The sequence below is a fragment of the Heterodontus francisci genome, chromosome 20 (genome assembly GCF_036365525.1).
Source record: "Heterodontus francisci isolate sHetFra1 chromosome 20, sHetFra1.hap1, whole genome shotgun sequence".
Lineage (NCBI taxonomy): Eukaryota > Metazoa > Chordata > Chondrichthyes > Heterodontiformes > Heterodontidae > Heterodontus > Heterodontus francisci.
In genome coordinates, this window is record NC_090390.1 from 74,329,713 (window position 1) to 74,350,443 (window position 20,731).

Consider the following 20,731-nt stretch of genomic DNA (forward strand, 5'->3'; position numbering starts at 1 on the left):
CAAAGTATGCATTTAGTTGGTCAGCCATTTCTTTGTTCCCCATAATAAATTCCCCTGTTTCTGACTGTGAGGGACCTACATTTGCCTTTACCAATCTTTTTCTCTTCACATACATATAGAAACTTTTACAGTCAGTTTTTATGTTCAGGGCACAGGGCACAGCAAGTAGATGAGAAATAGGAAGTGTCCAAGAATAAATCCTTGGGGGACATCAGGGATAAAGGTGTAGGAATTGGGTAGAGAAGCCATTCCAGGTAATTCTGGATAAGAATGGTACCAGGCGAGTGCAGTCCCACCCAGCTGGACAACTGTGGAGAGGCATTGGAGCACAATTTCATGGTCAACTGTGTGAAAGGCTGCAGACAAGTCAAGAAGGATGAGGAGAGATAGTTTACCTTTGTCACAGTCAACTAGGATGCCATCTGTGACTTTGTTAAGAGCCATTTTAGTACTATAACAGCAGCAGAAACCTTATTGGAGGGTTTCAAACATCAAATTCCGAGAAAGATGGGTGCAGATTTGGGAAGTTTGAGATTGGTGATAGTTCGCAAGGATGGAGTGGTCAAGGATTGGTTTGTGAGGAGAGGGGTGATGACGGCAGATATGAAGGAGAGGGGGACAGTACCTGAGGAGAGGGAATGGATAATATCAGCCAACATAGGAGCCAAGAAGGGAAGTTGGATGGCTAGCAGTTCAATAGGAGTAGTGTTTAGAAAGGAGGAGGTGGTTCTCATGGACAAAATGTTCTTGGAGAGGCGATGAGGGGAAGTAGAGTAACGAGAGAAAGATGCAAATTCAGGGTTAGGGTGCGGGGAATCCTTAGAGGAGGTTAGGCCTGGTGGGCTAGGGCATGGAAGGGAAGCAGCAGAGACAGCTGAATGGATGGTTTCAGTCTTGGTAACAAAGAAAGTCCATGAGCTCTTTGTATTTATTGTAATTCATAATTTTGAATACCTCTATTAGGTCTTCCCTTAGCCTTCTCTGCTCTAAGGAGAACAATCCCAGCTTCTCCAATCTCTTCACATAACTGAAGTCCCTCATCCTTGGTATCCTAGATGGACTATGGCTGCTCCCCGTCTCCCTGCAGAATGTCCTGCACCTGTTCAGTGATATCTGGTGACATTATTCTCAACTGCAGCTGTTGCGCATGAGCTGAGAGTCTATCCGAGTGGAATGGGCTAACTTTTCATCTCCACTGCATGGGATGGTAATCGAGACGAGCAGATTACTCATCTGTTATTGAACCCAGTCTGATAATCAGATGGGTTCTCTTCTGGGATAGTGATTACTGGCCATGCAGTGAAGATGAAAATTTACTCCTGTGTGTGGGCCTTTCCCCCCACTTTATTTAGGCACCAATTGCAGTCAAGACCCTTGACAGGACTTTCATCCCACTGAGAAATGGCTAGCAGTTGTTTGCCTAGTCAAAGACGATTATCACAATAGAGGACGCATTCACTGAGCATTCTCAGACCTTTAACTCCAACCTAAGTGGGGACTTCTCTGGCTATCTGAACAGGTGACGTCAATTTAGAAGATACCATTTCAGCTATTTCTTTTTTTTTACTGTTTTTGTGCCGGGGGAGCAGGGTTTCTATCAAGGATACAGCGATGGAGCAGGAGAGGCCCGAAGTTTTAAAACTACAGTTTGACTGCACTTGTGTATCTCCTGGTAACTCTGGCCGCCATATTATAAAAAGAACAGAGAGGTACTGGAGAAGGAGCACAAAAGATTTCTAAGAATATTACCAGACTGAGAGGTTACACCTATCAGGTGAAATTGAACAGGCTGGAGATCTATTCTATCGAAAAGAGACTAAGGAGTGACCTGATAGAAGTCTTTCAGAAGGGTTTTATAGGGTAAATGTTCTACTTTTGGAAACTGGGAGACTATAAAAATAAGATTTTCACTAATAAATCTAATAGGGAAGTTAAAATAAAGTTCTTTACCAGAGTGTGGTTAGAATGTGGACTTGCTACCATGTGGAGTAGTTGAGGCAAATAGCATAGATGCATTTAAGGGAAAGCCAGATAAACATGTGAGGGAGAAAGGAATAGGTTATGCTAATTGGGTTAGATGAAGAGGGGTGGGAGGAGACTCCTTTGGAGCATAAAGAGTGGCATGGACCAGTCGGACCGAATGAGCTATTTCTGTGCTGTACATTCTTTTAATGTGGCATTCAAGCCAATCCAATGGAATCCTTATAAATCTGATTGCAGAGGATTTGGCTGTGATCATTGATCATATATTGAAATCATCTGTTGGTGTGAGGCAGTAATTAAAGCAAATAGAATATTGAGATGAATCTACAGGGCATTGCATTACTAATCAGAACAAGCTATAATGACATTGTACAGATTACTGATGAAGCTCTATAAAGGATTCAGAGACAAATAAGGCGGAGGATTCTAGGCATTAGGCGACTTAAGTTGTAAAGAAAGTCTTTTGTGACTCAACTCACTGGAGAAAGGGGAGATCTTTAAAATAATGAAAGAAAGGGATAACATTAAAGTAAGCAAGCTATTTAACTTGGACAATATGCACAGGACTACAGGCCACAAATGCAAAATTCCCAAACCTCAAGTAACATTTGAGATTAGAAGAAACTTCCCTGATGGGCTACTGGGCAGGTGGAACAGAGACCCAGAGAAGGGACTTGTTTTGGAGTCAATTGACACCTGTAAGAGGATGGACATCTGCTGAGAAGGAGGATTAAAGTTTAGCGAGATATTTAGAATATTACTTGACTTTTTGTCAGGTAAGGCAGGGAAGGAACTTAGTGTTCCTTAAATTTAGGGGATTGGCAGGTAGGGTTGGGGATTCCATGACGTAGCAATCAAATGTAGACTCTGGATGGAGCTGGCTTACTGGCTGAATGGCCTTTTCTTGTTCCAGATATCAAGTGCATGATGTTTATGCCATTGAATCCGGATCAAAAGTGTATTTAGTGAAACCTAAACTACCTCTACTACAGTCACTGTGCTTTTCTCCGCCAGACCATGCAATCTGCATCAATTCCACAATAGCCATCCTCTGGGAATATGGCCAGGGGTTCAACCACTAAAACACGTAGATATCTTCTAACCTTGTTTTCGGTTCATAATCTATACAACTAAAATATATCAGGACCAATGTTATGAGTACACGCTCCACACCAGTAAAATCGACCCTATTTGTTCAGACCTGGCTAATCCACGTGCATTAATCATGCAAAAATCAATGGGCTAATGAGACATCGATGCATTGTATCAATATTGTATGAAAACAATGAATCATTCAATAATTCATTACTGAGGTGCTGTGTCCTTTTCAGATAGAATGCAGTTAGCTTTCTCAGTATTTTATGTCAGTACAATACATGTTTCTGAAGTCATTCAAATTGAAGCATTTACATTTTTTCTCTAAGTTATTTAACTGTAGATATCACAACTGTACAACAAACCTCAGTGCCCCGATCTCCTGAGAGTAAAGGTGCTTTAGGTGTGGTTAGTTCGGATATTGGGAGACCACAGGAAAACTGGGATGTGATTCAGTCACAGGGGTAAGGCGACTAGTTTAAGCAATGTAAAGATGAGGAACTAGAGTCAGTCTCCTACCCAATTAAACAAGTGTGATGTAAAACTGCCTTGAGGGTGACCCACAGTTCACTAATTGCTGGCTTTATTTGACCAGAATGATTAGGTGTACCTGGGTCAGCGCAAAGTAAAAGGAGTTACTGAATCTTAGCACTGATTATGCACAACTGAGTTAGCTAAACAGATGAAGGGTGTTAATTGACATTCCCTGCCAAGGAAATTAAACCATAGAAATTGTGCTTTAGGACAGTAAAGAACCCAGACACTGATACTTCTGGAACAAAGATGAAATAAATCTGATTCTCCAATGCCTCAGTAAAGATACAGGATAAGTTAACATTTTTGGGTCCAACCCCTTTGTCATATAGCTTTGTTGGAAGGGTGTAGTCCCAAAATAACGCCCTCTCTGAACAGTGATCTGAGACTGTGGAATTGTCCAGTTGTCAATAGATGACAGTTTAAAAAAGGGAACTTACAAAATACAAGGGACAGATCTAAATAATGCCGGGCAGAAAATCAGCTTAAAAAACAACTTTTTGAAACCTGTTGCAGTAATAACTGAGTGACATTACAGAAAGATGAAAACTAATTGCATCTGTAGCATGAAAAGTCTAACTGAACATGTGCTGTATAAATAACCAGAATCTCACGTCCAGAAATAGCTGCCATCTAGACTGTTGCTGCAAGAACAAAACTGGCCAAGATGCTGACTAATTAGGCAAAGCAAAAGAAGATCAAACACAGAAGACCAAATACTGAAAGATGGTGTTATACAAGGCAACCATTGCACCAAGCAATTTCAGGCTCTCCCTTTGTAAAGCTCAAAGGCTAGTTACAAAGAATCCATTGGTGGCGCAGTTGTACTGAAAACCCAGAGAGATTAATTGCACAATGGCGAACACTGAACATCACCTTTAGCTGCCTCGTCACTTCTCTTGGCATGCACAGTAACCAACCACATTCAATGTTTAATGAAAGCACTCACGTCCATCAGTGTTCCTTGCTTCAATGTGCACAAGGTCTGGATCCTTGTCCAAACCCATTACAGACCTATGGGAGAGGGAATGAAAACAAGTGAAATAAATAAAGTTAGGACATCTTTGTCTAGTTATCTGACAGCCCCATTTGTGCTCATCTCCCCATATCTCTCAATGCAGACTATCATTAGCCATTGCTCGCACACAGGAAAATCAATGCTTCTGGTTCTGGTGAAGGGAATAATTTATCACTATTTCTTAGGGCAACGACTATCTGACTGGGACTTTTATCTTTATTCAGTTTTCTTCGATTTAGAAGTGACGCGAGGTAATATGCTGAAGGGAAGTGCGGTTACGTAGTTGTTGCTCACTGAAAGACATTAATCTCTGTTTAAGCTGTAATTACAGCCATTGTGAGTCACATTAGGATCAAGCAATTATGAATGGAAACAGGTACAAATGCGGAGCTTCATATGAATTCTTGTAAGTTGATTCAAGATGCAATGACAAGGGTCACTTCAAGGACTTGTCACATAACTGGAAGCAACAATACAATTCATGTGATATCATCAAGAGTTGGAATGGTCAGCTAGCAAGTTTCCCTTAGGATTGTGCACCGTGTCTGTCGAATTCCCCACTGACACTCTTTACTGAGAAAGACAATAGCGCATGTATTTTGAAAGAAAGAACAATCCTTATTCTCTTTATATGCTGGCTCTTTCTGAAACATAAATAATTAGGAAACCCTAGATTCTCTAAGGAATAAGGCACGCAAGAATACACCCCCAAGGTTAAAAAAAACTATATTCAGCAGGAAATAACAACAACTTACTTTTGTAAAGCTCACATAATGTAGGAAAATGCCCTAAGTCGCTTAACAAGAGTGATGTCAATAAACAGCAGTTTTGACATTTTATGACACCGAGCCATTGAAGGAGAATTCAGGAAAGATGAGCAAAAGCTTGGTCAAACAGTTTGGTTTTTGGAAGCATCTTGAAGGAGGAGAAAGAGTTAGAGAGGCGGAGAGGTTTGGGAAGGGCATTCCAGAGATTCGGGTCGAGACAGCTGAAGGCACAGCCACCATGGTAGAGAGATTAAAATCAGTGAGGCCAGAATTGGAGGAGTGCAGAGATCTCAGAGGGTTGTAGGGCTGAAGGAGGCTACACAGATAGGGAGGGTAAGGCTATGGAGGGATTTGAAAAGAGAGGTGATGATTTTAAAATTGAAGCATTAGCAGATGGGAAGCTAGTGAAGATCAACAAGCAAAGGGGTTTTGGGTGAATGAGATTTGGAACGAGTTACGATGCAGGCAGCAGAATTTTGGATAAGCACAAGTTTATGGAGGGTGGAAGATGGGAGACCAGTCAGGACAGTGTTGGAATAGTCAAGTCTAGAGGTAGCAAAGGCATGAATGAGGGTTTCAGCAACAGATGAGTGGAGGAAACGTCGGAGTCGAGCGATGTTACGGAGGTGAAGGTAAGCAGTCTTAGCGATGATGCAGTAATGTGGCTGGAAACTCATCTCGGGGTCAAACACAACACTGAGGTTATGAATGGTTTAACTCATTTTAATTCAGTTACCAGGGATGGAAACAGTGGAAAGGAGTTGTAGTTTGTGGTGGGGACCAAAGACAATGGCTTCAGTCTTCCCAATATTTAGTTGGAGATAATATCTACTCATCTAATATTGGATGTTGGACAAGTAATGTGACAAATCAGAGACAGTTGAGGGGTCGAAGCAAAACAGATAGAGTTAAGTGTCATGGGGATACATGCAAAACCTGATGTTGTATTTTCAGATGGTGGTTTAGCCAAGGGGTAGCATGTAGCTGAGAAATAGAAGGGGGCCAAGAATAGATGCTTAGGGAACTCCAAAGGTAACAGAGTGAGAGTGGAAAGAGAAGCCATTGCAAGTTATTTTCTGGCTACAATTAGAAAGGAAAGAATGGAACTAAACTAAAGGGCGGCACAGTGGCGCAGTGGTTAGCACTGCAGCCTCACAGCTCCAGGGACCCGGGTTCGATTCTGGGTACTGCCTGTGTGGAGTTTGCAAGTTCTCCTCGTGTCTGCCTGGGTTTTCTCCGGGTGCTCCGGTTTCCTCCCACAAGCCAAAAGACTTGCAGGTTGATAGGTAAATTGGCCATTATAAATTGTCACTAGTATAGGTAGGTGGTAGGGAAATATAGGGACAGGTGGGGAGGTTTGGTAGGAATATGGGATTAGTGTAGGATTAGTATAAATGGGTGGTTGATGGTCGGCACAGACTCGGTGGGCCGAAGGGCCTGTTTCAGTGCTGTATCTCTCATCTAATCTAAAGCAGTTCCACCCACCTGGATGACAGAGGAGAGGCATTGAAGGAGGTTGGTGTGGTCAACTGTGTCGAAAGCTACAGGCAGATCGCGAAGGATGAGAAGGGATAGTTTATCATGGTCACAGTTACAAAGAATGTTAAAATTGCAGCTATTTCTCCACAACTGCAAGAGCTAACATGAGATTTCCTCCATTTCAGGCCAAGTGCGGAGGTCATCGAGCTGTTGAGTTGTGTCTGCCATTGTATACTCAATGATAACATAATTTGAGGTAGAATGCAAGGACATTACACCAAGATATATCACTCCTTTACCTACTATAGTCTGAGAGTTGAGTTTTGAGTTTGTGTTATTGCGCAGGCTTGTATTAAGCTTTTTGATCTGAACATTTTATTTTGCCAGTAGTGCAGGGATCACAGATGTTTTCCCCCTATGAGCAGTACCATACTGTACTTCTCCTTTGGATTGTTTCAAGATGGCATGAGCCTTTCTTTCACACAGAGAGAATACATGAAGATCAGAGGGACAGCAAGTATCAGACCATGCATGTTAAGTCAGCCCCAGTCCAATTTATTTAATGATTCTTCTAGCTTTATTTTTAATCAATTCATACATGACAATCATATCCTGTGTAAAACGCCAAGTGTTTGGGAGCTTGCAACATTTTTCCTTGCTACCAAATTGCTGACTAACAAACAGATAAATCCAGTGTCACGCAAAGTCGAATCCTAGTGTTTTTATATAGGAGATCGATTTTCATTTTTGTAGATCTTGGGATTGTTTTCAGTGTCAATGATGACTGTGTTGAGAATAAAGTTCAACCAGATAAGGATCAAGAATAGACCAGGCCTTTAGTCCGGTCTCGCTCACTTTGTATGTGGGCCAATCCTTCGGACTGGCGTAACAGACAGTGATTCCTTGTGCTATACTACAATAGCTCTAAGCTGGAGCCTCTCTAACCATTTCTAAATTGGCACCATGTCACATTATGCTATAGGAATTGAGGTGAGGAAGATAACAGCAAGCCAGGGCGATGGTTGAACAGTGGAGATTAATTGCAAAAAATATCCCAATGCGTTTCACAAAATAAATAGAACAGACACTGAAAATCAAGGAGGGAGACATTAGGAAGAGTAAGTCACAGCAAGGTCGAAGGGAGGAGTTTTGATATAGTTTTTAAAGGTGGAAAGAGAAGAGGAGAGTGGAGGGGTTTAGGGAGGGATTTCCCGAGAGTAGGGTCAAGACAGAACTACCAATGGTGGGAAAAAGTGACGAGGGGATATTCAAAAGGTTAGCACTTTGAGAGGTTTCTGAGGGATGTGGTAAGGTGCTATACAATTGCAAGCCTTTCTTTGTCTCATCAGATTTTCCCACCTACCAACTTCTTTTTATTGAGAATATTCTGAACTGTATTGCACAGCCCGGCATGTAGACTCTGACTTGCAGTTATACTGAAATGATTATAAGTTATAATGAAAATGGTAGGAATTTTCCTTTATTTCTTGCAGAGAACTCAAATGCTATTATTAATATGCATTAGTAGACTGAGTCATTAACTTGATAAGTTGTTCCAAGTTTATTTTTACAGTTGTTACAGTGACATAAAGGCATTATTTTCCACACTCCTCCAGGTTCATGAAGACACTGTTCTTCCTCTTCACATTGATGCACATTGGTACTCTTCACATCCTCCTATCTGTTCACATTGCCACTTTGTCCTCCCAGTTTATGCAAGTACTCATCTTCCACTGATGTTGGCTCTTTTCCTCATTCCCCCTCAATTCAAGATGGCATCCTTCTCCCCCTTCCTTTAGTTGACATATATTACTGCTCCCAGTACATGCTTGCATTCTTCCTTCTCAGTTCACACTGGCACTTTCCTTCCCTCTCTTCTTCCTCTAGTTCATAGTGGAACCTTTCATCCCTCTTCCCTCCTACCTTCTCAGTTCCTGGTGGTACATTTCAACTATCTGGCACTCCCCCGCACACCCCCACCTTCTCACCCCACCACTGCACGGCATGCCCGCACTCCAACATCCCTCTGCTTCATGTGCTTCAAGTGCTGATGCAATTGGAAATCCTAAAGTTAGGTTTGCAAAGTTCGGGGATCCCCCTCACAAACGATAGCACAAATCCCTGCCCCCACACCTCCAACCTCACAAAGCAGGAGGTTGAAAGGGGAACAGCACTGAGGGGTAGAATGGACACCAGAGCTTAATCTTACTGCCCCAGGGAAAAGTATAAAGCATACATGAGTGCATGGACTTCTGGTGCCTGGCTATGCCACTGTTCTTAAACAATTCTCTTTAATCTAGAAATGGAGACAGTTTTTTTTTTACAATTTTACAAACACAGATCGCACCATGACCGCACCATTGCGTATTTATTGTCACAGTCTAGCATGTTCCATAAACAGCTCAACACTTCCTCTCTGTAGGCCAGTGACACTGACTGTCAACCTTGGAACAGCACCTTCTACTGGGCCACTGAACATCTACATCCATCACCTGTGGGAAATTGCCCAATTTACATTTTGAATTTGCAATATGTGCTGTGTTCCAACTTGTCCAGGCTCATTGAAAGCTATCAGCTTTTACAAAGTCTTCTTTCTACCCTGGTGGAGAAGGATTTACTTACGAAGGATGAAATGACCACATACAAGCAAACTCTACACAACTCAGTCCTGTCCATTCAGTGAATAAAGAGCACTAACATAAGAAAAAGAAAAGATTTTTGACTTTTGATTGGCTTGACACCAACTGAGGAAATCCTTTTAGAGCAGTTTAAAGGGAGCATTGACACACCTGGAAGACTTATTTTCTAACTTAATAAGAACATGTTTTGACCATTTTCTCTTTTGAAAGCACTGGTGTCCAAGTGAAAAACAACATTTCAAAGGTGGCACAGAACCTTAAAACCTACAAGGCTAGCATAATACACTGGAAGGTAACTCTTTGCTACATGAACCACTAAGATTGTGAAAGCAACTGGTCTAGGATTTATAATAGTGGATTTAAAATGAAATAGGTTACAGAATTGTTACAGCACAGAAGGAGGCCATTCAGCCCATCATGTCTGCATTGGCTCTTCGAAAGAGCAATTCACCTAATGCCACTCCCTGGTCTTCTCCTCATAGCCCTGCACATTCTTCCTTTTCAGATAACAACCCAATCCTCTTGAATGCCTCAATTGAACCTGCCTCCACCACACTCTCAGGCAGTGCATTCCAGATCCTAACCACTTGCTGCGTGAAAAAGTTTTTCCTCATATTGCTATTGCTTCTTTTGCTAATTACCTTAAATCTGTGCCCTCTTGTTCTCGATCCATCCACCAATGGGAATAGTTTCTCCCTATCTACCCTGCCCAGACCCTCATGATTTTGAACACCTCTAGCAAATCTCCTCTCAACCTTCTCCAAAGAAAATAGTCCCAGATTCTCCAATCTAACCACGTAACTGAAGTTCCTCATCCCTGGAACCATTCTTGTGAGCCTTTTCTGCATTCTCTCCAATGCCTTGCCACTTAACTTGATATATCTTTGGGGAATAGGAAGGAACTCTGCAAATATGCCCTCCAGAGACAGAATAGGTTGTGTATCCATGATGGGGCATGGCCGTACATTTCCCACACGGTATGTTTTCTTCATGGGGTTTTCTTCAATAAAGCTCCACGGGGTTGGTGGAATCCAACGTGCATAGAAATGTTTCACAGTGACTTCCAAAGACTTCCAAACAGGTCACTGGATTCCCAAATTTTGCAGAGCTCCAGTGATCCCTTTCAAAAATGGCATTCTTAACAAACATACAGACTTTCGGCGTGAAGTTGTCATAATTATAAAATTTAAAAAAAATAAAAGTAGCAAAGTAGGGGATATGGGAATAAGTTACAAGCAGAAAGCAGTGTTGCCTCTCGTCGCTAACCTCATTATGCCACCATTCCCACCTGCACTGACAGGCCTATAAACTGAAACAGATTCATCCCGAATGGCTCAGTTGGTAATTGTACTGCCCACAGCAGCACAGAATCAGAGATAAAAGAGGATCCTGACTTCAATCCCTGTTCTGTTTTAATTTAGCAGATTCAGCCTTGGTGACAGGAGGTTTCCAAGGCTAGGGAGCTGGAAAATTAGCCAGACTTCCACTTCTGATCAGAATCAAGCAATCTGGAATGTGTCTGTGTTTGTGAACATTGGACAAGACAGCACTGGGTTTAGCTTTGCTATCCACCTTTACTGTGCCCGTGTTTTGACTACTGCTTGAATATTCCACCAGTAAAGGAGCAATTGCAACATTGAAATATTCATTATTCCTAGCTAAGGCTTCGGGGCAACATGATCTGCTTAACTGTTGAACAGTCATGTAGGAGGCCCATCTTATCTGAATAATTACTCGTAATAGATTTATTCAACATTACAATAGACAATTGTCAGAGACAGCCCCAATGATCTCTCCTGTACATGTCCACAATTTTAACTACCTAATTATTGCAACTTAATATTGAAGCAGAGTTTAATTAAGGATTTGGTCCATGTTTTGAAATGTCAGTTAGTTTTCATCCTGGTAATTCACATATGCCTGCATTCAATAATCACTTTGCTGTTAGGTTTCTTTTATTGGAAAGCTTTGGTAACGAAAAGCAAAACCTACCCTCAGGGGCTCAGATTTGCAAACCATCAGCACTTCACTGCATATCTCAAATCATAAATCTTACACATGCAAGACAAGCCCCAGGAGGCAGTTCCAGTGTTTCTGGTTATGGCTTTGACAGTTCTCGCAGAATTACTTGACTGCAGCTTTTAAGCAGTAGTGGGAAATGTGTAATAAATGACTTTGTTTGACAGCTTAAAGAAATCAAGGAAAGACCAAACTTTCCCTTCAATGCCCCATCATTGCAAATAAATAAGCACTCCACAGCAACCAAGTTTAGTGCAGTATTCTTAATAAAAAAAGAAATGAGGTTGCAAAGAAAATATCAGATAATTTTGTTTCTTGAAGCTGCTGTCAGCCATTTCAGATTAAGTGTTTGATTTGCCCGGCAGAATTCGGGAATTGAGAATGCATGTTGGGGTTTTTCCTTAACGCTCCCATCCCTCAATTTGCATATTGAATCTGTAGTGGTCACTGTGAGTGGACAGTGAGAGCAGATCAGGGCTTGTATCAACTCTGCCAAAGCCCCAGTGTAGCAGAATGTCAATGGGTAGGTATGGATACCCAGAGAGGGATACACATATATCATAATCTCGATTTTAAAATTATCCTCCTTGTTTTCTAATTCCTCCATGACATGCTCCTCCCTATTTCTGTAACCTCCTCCAGCCCTACAACACTCTGCAATCTCTGCGCGCTTCAATTTTGGCCTCTTGCACATTCCTGATTTTCACCACTCTGCCATTGCCAGCCTGCCTTCAGCTGCTTAGGCCCTAAGTTCTGAAATTCCCTCCTTAAACCTCTCCGCCTCTCTTAAGACTTGTTTTCTCCTCCTTTAAGATGATCCTTAAAACTTACCTGTTTATGCTGGGACTCGTCTTCCTGTCCTAATTTTATTCATTCACAGGCTGAGAGCGTTGCTGGGAAAGCCAGCAGTTATTGCCCATCCCTTGTTGCCCTAGGTGGTGATGAGCCACCTTCTTGAACCGCTGCAGTCCATGTGGTGTAGGTACACCCACAGTGCTGTTCGGGAGGGAGTTTGAGGATTTTGACCCAGCGATAGTGAAGGAACTGCGATATATTTCCAAGACAGGATGGTGTGCGGCTTGGAGGAGAACTTTCACATGCTGGTGTTCCCATGTGCCTACTGTCCCTGTTCTTCTAGGTGGCAGAGGGTGCAGATTTGAGAGGTGCTGTTGAAGAACCCTTGGCAAGTTGTAGCAGTGTGCATTGTAGATCCTGTCCCAGTATCTCCTTATGTGGCTCAGTGTCACATTTTGTCTGATACTCACTCCTGTGAAGCATCTTGACACTTTTTAATACATTAAAGGCACTATATAAATGCAAGCCACTATTGTCATTGTGGGGGAGACATTTAACTGCTGCCGGCTTGTTCCTTGCCTGAAAAAACAAACTTGCGGGATCTGAAAGTCTGGTCGGCACCTTGTTCACCCGTTTGCCCATTTGAATCAACTTTCAGGCCTTTAAATGGGCAGTCTTGCCCAAAACAAGCTTGAGGCTATTTAATTATGCAAATCAGGTCCTTATGCCTCCTGTTGAACCCTGATTGCAGCTTTAAAATGATAAATGGTTGGAGCACACAAGGGTGAATGCCAGTCCCATTTCTCCAGGCAGTGAGAGGCCGACCCAGTGGTCCTTAAAGGAACTGATGGAGGCCTCTTCAAAAAGGTATGTTTATATTTTTTTTAAAAGATTTCCATGAGCAGGAACGCTCACCTTGGCCCTACAGATATCTCCATACCTGATTCTGGCCCATTCTCGCACCACACCAGCATCTGCTGGTCCTACCTGACGACTGGCTGCATCCTAAAACAACAACAACAACTTGCATTTATATAGCACCTTTAATCTAGTAAAATGTCCCAAGGCACTTCACAGGAGTGTTATCAAATAAAATTTTGAGGTGAGCCACATTAAGAAATAAAAACATGATCAAAGAGGTAATGAGAAAGCAAGACTTGCATTTATATAGCACCTTTCATGACCACCAGACATCCCAAAGCACTTTATAGCCAATAAGATACTGTTGAAGTATACTCATTGGCCGGAATTTTACCCTCATCAGATGGGAGCTGTCACTGACCAAAACGTTGGTGGCGATCCCGCCTCCGCCTGTCCTGGGGATGCAGACCGCATTTTACGGTCCCCAGGCCCTTAATTGGTCTGAAGCAGGACTTCACCTCATTGAGGCAGGATGTCCCGCCTAATGGAGCTGCCAATCAGCAGGCTGACAGCTCTTAGTCCCAGCAGCGCCACTGGGAGCGGTGGCCACTGCTGGGACTGCAACCCAGCTTCAAGAAGAAGAGGAAGGATGGCTCCAGGAAAAGGTACATTTTTCGGGCCTCGTCGGGGTCGATTGGTCGGGCCCTAGCGAGGCAAGGGTGGTCGATTGGGGGGATGGGGGGGGGGCGTGTTGGGGGTGGTTGGGGCATCGGGCCAGCCCTCCGTCTAGCACAGGGTGCCTGATCAAGCAGGCCCCCCCCCCCCCCACAGGCCGTCAGAAAGCTGCCTACTTTTAACAGGTACAATCCCAGTGGCGGCGGGCAGAGGCGCTTAAGTGGCCGCCCTGCGTAAAACAGCAGTGGAGGTGGGAGCAGGTCGGGATGGAACCCCCAAACCTCCCACTCCATTTTACATCCCCCCCACCTACCCCCGCCGCCAACAGTGGCGCAGTGGTTAGCACCGCAGCCTCACAGCTCCAGCGACCCGGGTTCAATTTTGGGTACTGCCTGTGTGGAGTTTGAAAGTTCTCCTTGTGTTTGCGTGGGTTTCCTCCGGGTGCTCCGGTTTCCTCCCACATGCCAAAGACTTGCAGGTTGATAGGTAAATTGGCCATTAACAATTGCCCCTAGTGTAGGTAGGTGGTAGGGAAATATAGGGACAGGTGGAGATGTGGTAGGAATATGGGATTAGTGTAGCATTAGTATAAATGGGTGGTTGATCGTCGGCACAGACTCGGTGGGCCGAAGGGCCTGTTTCAGTGCTGTATCTCTAAACTAAACTAAACTAAACATCCTGCTCTCTGGGGGAGGCGTAAATATCTGGCCACTGTTGTAATGTAGGGAATACAGCAGTCTATTTGTGCATAGCAAGCTCCTACAAACAATAATGATGACTATATAATCTGTTTTGGTGGTATGTAGATTGAGAGATAAATATCAGCCAGTACACTGGGCATAACTCCCCTGCTCTTCTTTGAGAAACAGTCATGGACTTCAACATCCACTGGATTATCAGCCTTGATTTTTGTGCTCAAGTCCCAGAATCCCAGAATGAGACTTAAACGCACTGCCACATGGTTCAGAGGCAAGAGTGCGACCAATAGAGCCACAGCTTTTAAGGAGCAAAGAGAGTTAGGGAGGGAATTCCAGACTTTGAGGCCTCACCTATACAACTGAAGGAATGCCCTCAACAGAGCGATAAAAATCAGGGAGGTTGAAGAGGTCACAATTGAAGGAGTGCAGAGATCTCAGCGGGTTATAGGGCTGGAGGAGATTACAGAGATAGGGAGAGAAGAGGCCATGGAGGGATTAGAAAAGTGGGATGATAATTTTAAAATTGCATTGCTATGGCAGATGAAACTCAGTGCCTGAAAATGGGGCGTTGTGATGTGCAAGAGCAGAGATATTTGGATGTTCAGGTTAACAAGACATTAAAAGCAACACTTCAAGTGGCTCAAACTATAAAGCAAGCTCATGGAGTACTGGGTTTTATGAGAAGAGGCATAGAACATAGAAGGCAAGACGCAATGGTGAATCTATATAAAACCTTACTAAGACCACAGTCGGGCTACTGAGTGACTGAGTGTTGAGGGAATAGAAAGGGTACAGTGAAGATTTACTAGGATGCTGCCTGATATAAGAAAAGACAGGTATGACGGAAGACTTGAAAAATTGCGGTTGTTTTTGCTAGAATAGAGCAGATTAAGGGGTAATTTAATAGTTAATTAAAATTATGAAGGGTTGGGACAGAGTGGATAGAAGCAGACTGTTTTCAGAATAATGTGGTCTGGAATACAAATTTAAGATTAAATGTAAGAGATTTAGGATAGTGAGTAGGAGAACCCTTTTACAGAAAGTGTTGTGAGGCTGTGGAATATATTCCCGGAATTAGTCACTGAAGTAGAAACCATGTCAACATTTAAGAATTGGTTAGGCAGGTGTTTGATGGAAAGGGGAGTAAAGGAATATGGGAACAGGGTGGGCACATGGAATAAAGACTACTACTCCTGTCGAGGATAAACACCAACTCTGTCTGGATTGTTTGGGAAGAACAGCCTGTTTCCCTGTTGTAATCTCTGTGTAATTCTGCACTAGGCAAATTGGTTGAGGCAGAATACAGGGAGCTTTGTTCTGCATCCAACAATGTGACACCTGAACTGGGATTTCTAGATTCCAACTCTGGTTGCCTAAACCATTAATGTGCTCCGTTTCCTCATCTTAATGAATGGACTCTTACTGCTGTGTCGGAAAGGTTGTGAGTTCAATGATCACTCCAGAGAGTCAAGTGTACAATCCAGGATAATGCTCCAATACAGTACTGAAGGAATGCAGCACTGTTGGAGTTGCTGTCTTACAGATGAGATGTTAATCTGAGGCCCCATCTACCCTCACAGGTGGATGTTAAATATCCCAAGGCATTATTTAAAGAACTGTTCTCCCCAATGTCCTAACCGATATTTATCCCTCAAACAAATGGATTATGTGGTCATTTATCTCAGTGCTGTTTGTGGGCGCTTGCTATGCGCAAAATGTCTACTGCATTTCCTACATTGCAACAGTGACTACATTTGAAAAGTGTTTCATTGGCTGTTACATGCTTTGAGACATCCTAAAATTGTGAAAAGTGTGAGAAAAATACAAGCTCTTTCTTTGTGTGGTACTGGTTATTTGGGTACAATTAGCAGGTAGTCTCTCCATTCCCCAGGAAACATTCACCTCCACAAGGGATTCCATTAGCCTGTGGCTAACACTGGCTGGTATATTTTGAGTGACGGGCCATTGTACCACGCTGATGAACTCTGCCATTTCTCCTGTAGGTTCAACTGAAGCCAAAGCATCCATGCCAGATGTCATGCAGCTGGATTTGCAAGTGATTTGTGTTGCCCTCTCGGGCAAAAAGAAATAACACAATGAAAGCATGCCTTCCCTGAGTCTTGCATTTAAAAGAAATTCTGGTTTTATTTCAGCAATTCTACTTGAAAGCAAGCCAGCCTCCGAGCAGGCCCTAGGGCGCAAGCCGTGCAGACTGATTAATTTTTTACATGTGTAACTAACAGGTCTAATAAACACAGCTGTGGCTACAAGAGCAGGTCAGAGGCTGGGAATTCTGCAGCGAGTAGCTCATCTCCTATCTCCCCAGTGCCAATCCACCATCTACAAGGCACAAATCAGGAGTGTGATGGAATACTCTCCACTTGCCTGGATGAATACAGTTCCAACAACACTCAAGAAGCTCGACACCATCCAGGACAAAGCAGCCCACTTGATTGGCAACCCATCCACCACCTTCAACATTCACTCCCTCCACCATCGAAGCACAGTGGCAGCCGCATGTACCATCTATTAGATACACTGCAGCAACTCACCAAGGCTCCTTCGACAGCACGTTCCAAACCTGCGACCTCTGCCAGCTAAAAGGGCAAGGGCAGCACATGCAGGGAACACCACCACCTGCAAGTTCCCCTCCAAGCCACACACCATCCTGACTTGGAACTATATCGCCGTTCCTTCACTGACTCCGGGTCAAAATCCTGGAACTGCCTTCCTAACAGCACTGTGGGTATCCCTACACCCCAAGGACTAGAGCGGTTCAAGAAGGCAACTCACTACCACCTTGTCAAGGGCAATTAGGGATGTGCAATAAATGCTGGCCTGGCCAGTGATGCCCACATCCCCTGAACAAATAAAAAAACAATTCATTTATGTTTCAGGGGTACAGCTTTGAGACTTCCTCTCCTCCAGAGAAGTAAGCTAATTAAATAACAGCAGCAAAGGAAAAAAAACCTATTAATAACCTTTTGTTAACATTCCGTGGAGCAAAGGCTCTTTATGGTTTTAAAAAATGTTTAATTAAAAACTCATTATCAGTTTACTTAAGGAGTCATAAGAAAGTTGTGCCTTAAGTGAAGTGTTAATGACTTTTATTCAAGCCCATTAGAAGAAAAAAGGATAGAATGAGAATGGGAAAGTCAAACAGAGATGACATTTAGTATGAAAGATAGGAGATAAAGGAAAATAGATAGTGCTTATGAAGCAAATAGAGAAATATTAAAATTTTAACCCTTAGGATTCTGTGAATAGTTTACTCATCTGGGTAAGATCAGGCTCTGAAGACTTTTTTTTTAACTGTCAGGAACCTTTTCTGATTTGAGATATCAAAGCACATAACTGATTAACAATGTTAACTGATCCTTAGGCAGTCCCTTGGGATTGAGAATGACTTGTGTCCTCTCCAGTTCAATGGGTTCTGAGATGGCTGATATGCAGACTCTGCCACGTGAGGGGCAAGTGGTGCTTGATGGGTCAGGTAACTGAGTAGTTTAGAGGTTTGTGAGCTGCCTCTGAAGCTTCGACTTTACCTCCGCAGGTTCCCGACGAAGTCCTTTGAGGTGTATGATGCCTTCCCGAGTGAGCATTCTCCATCTAGCACGGTCACGAGCCAGGGACTCCCATGAGTTGATGGGGATGTTTGATCTCTTCAGGGATGCTTTGAGGAGATCTCTAAAGCGTTTCTGCCGTCCTCCTGGGAGTCTCCTGCAGTGACCAAGTTCTGAGTAGAGCAGCTACTTGGGGAGTCTGGTGTCTGGCATGTGAATGACATGTCCCACCCAGTGGAGCTGGTTTTGTGTGATTAGCACCCCCGTGCTGGGCAGGCTGGCTTGGGAGAGGACGCTGCTGTTGGGCCACCTTTCTTGCCACCAGAGTTGGAGGATCTTGCAGAGGCACCTCTGGTGGTACTTCTCCAGTGCTTTGAGGTGACTGCTGTAGGTTGTCTAAGTTTCTGACACATGGAAGCACAGGGATCACTACTGCCCAGTAAACCATGATCTTAGTCTTGGGTTTGAGCTTCTGATCCTCAAATACTCTCTTTCTCAGTCAGCCAAAGGCAGAGCTGGCACATTGGAGGTGATGATGAACCTCATTGTCTATGTCTGCCTTCTGAGTATTGCAGTGCTGAGGGAGTGCTGCACTGTTGGAGCTGCCATCAGAGGCTCAAGCACGAAATCTGGGTTGACAGTCTAGAGCAGTGCTAGCAGAGAGCTGCATTTCAGAGGGACTGTCTTTACAAAGCTCTCAGGGTTGCTATAAAAGATCCCAATGACACTATTTTGAAGAAGAACAGGGGAGTCTTCCCTGGTGTCCTGGCCGATATCCATCCCTCAACCAACGACTAAAACAGAATATCTGGACATTCTTCACATTGCTGTTTGTGGACAAATTGGCTGCTGTGTTTCCTCCAGTATAACATGTCAAAAGTACTTCATTGGTTGTAAATCACTTTGGGAAGTCTTGAGGTCTTGAGAGGCATTATATAAATCCAAGTTCTTTCTTTCTCTTCCTTTACAGTGGGTATATCAAGTGAGTATCCAAAGAAGGTCCAGGGATCAATTTCCTGATCTGATATCAGCCTTTGAGACACTGACGTTGCTATTATTGATCCCAGCTAGCCCTGTGACAGAGATCAGTGTTCAGTGAGCCCTGCTGGAAGTGTTGCTGTTGGCTGCAGATGTGATCAGGTTTGGCTCTGTTGCTCTCAGTCTTGCCAACATTCACGGTCAAGGCTTACACATTGATAAGGACTGCTCGGGTGAGGCAACCAAAACTGAGGAAACCCAACTTAACGAAGCAGTCAGTGCCTTTAGGAGGCAAGGGTCAGCTGTGTGGTAAGTTTGATCTCCTGGTGTTGAGGGGAAATCACATGTTTGGCCTGTATGGATAGACTGAGTGAGCTCATCTGTGGCTCTGGAGCGGGATCAAAAAGAATCAATGGAAGTAGCAAAATCAAGGGCTGTGAGAAGATCTAAAAGAAAATATGAAAAACACATTTGCAGCCTGTGTGAAGGGAACATATGAGCATACAAAATTGATGGCCAGGAAAAGACTAGCTGGTCCATCAAGCCTGTCCCACGCCCTGATGAAATGCCAAAAGGTTTTCATAATCACATCCAGGAAAAAAGAAACATTAAGGAGGGGGAGAGCTAATGAGAACTGAGCTTGGGGAGACTATGATGTTGGATAAGGAAATGGCAGATTTGCTTAACGAACATTTTGGCTCAGGTTTTACAGAGGAGGTGAAGGAAGTCTTCAAAGAAGACTCATGACTGAGGAAGTAGAAGGACAACCAAAAGATATCTACATTAATCAGGAAAGGGTTGTTCAGGGGCTGAGAGAACAAGAAAATATATGGATGCAAAACCAGATGGTAGATATCACAGAATGCTAAAGGAGGTTGGAGGAGGATAGTGAGGAAGTAGTGAAGGGACTAACTATGATTATTCAGAATTAGAGATGGGAGTTATATCAAATGACTGGAGCGTAAGAAATATTACATCTCCATTCAAAAATGGGAACGTTAACTATTAACTGATTAGTTTTCCATTACTTTTTGGAGACCTAAAGATCATAATTAGAGAGAACACAATGAGTACTTGAGCTAACTTGATGGAATCATTTGAGAGAATAACAAGTATAGAGAAAGGGGAAGGTGGTAGTAGACACAATTTGCTTGGACCGCCATAAAACAGTTGATCAAGAACTACATGAGAAATTGATTTGGGAAATTATGGCCCGTGGCATAAAAGGGCACGCGTCAATATATTTAGAGAAATAATTGAAAAGCAGATCGCAACATGCTGTTGCACACGAGTGTTTCACAGGTTAACAGATGATGGCCATGGGATGCCTCAAGGATCAGCATTGGAGCCACTTTGTTCTCCATGTTTATATAAACAATCTAGACATAGACATAAAAGAGTGAATATTGGGTTGGATTTTACGAAGCCCACGATGTCGGGCAGCATGGCCAGGGTTAGGGGTCGGGGGTGGGGGTGGCGGGGAACAGTGCGCAGAAGATGGTTCTGGTAGCAGCCCACCATGGAGGCAGAAGTCAGGAGGGCTCGGCCCGATCCTCCCGGCAGTGGCGAGGCTCCGTGACAGCAACCCCCCCCCGCCACTGGGCGACAGGACCTGGATTTAAGTATT

The 20,731-nt window shown here is 43.5% G+C and overlaps 1 protein-coding gene across 1 annotated transcript in view; it reads right to left on the bottom strand.

Annotated features, from left to right (window-relative positions):
• Positions 1-20,731, bottom strand: part of LOC137380971 (VPS10 domain-containing receptor SorCS1-like) — a 1,096,116-nt gene that overhangs the window by 185,229 nt on the left and 890,156 nt on the right. Inside the window, exon 6 of the mRNA XM_068053386.1 lies at positions 4,562-4,626. Within this exon, the coding sequence (XP_067909487.1) occupies positions 4,562-4,626 (65 nt within the window). The remainder of the gene's footprint in view (positions 1-4,561; positions 4,627-20,731) is intronic.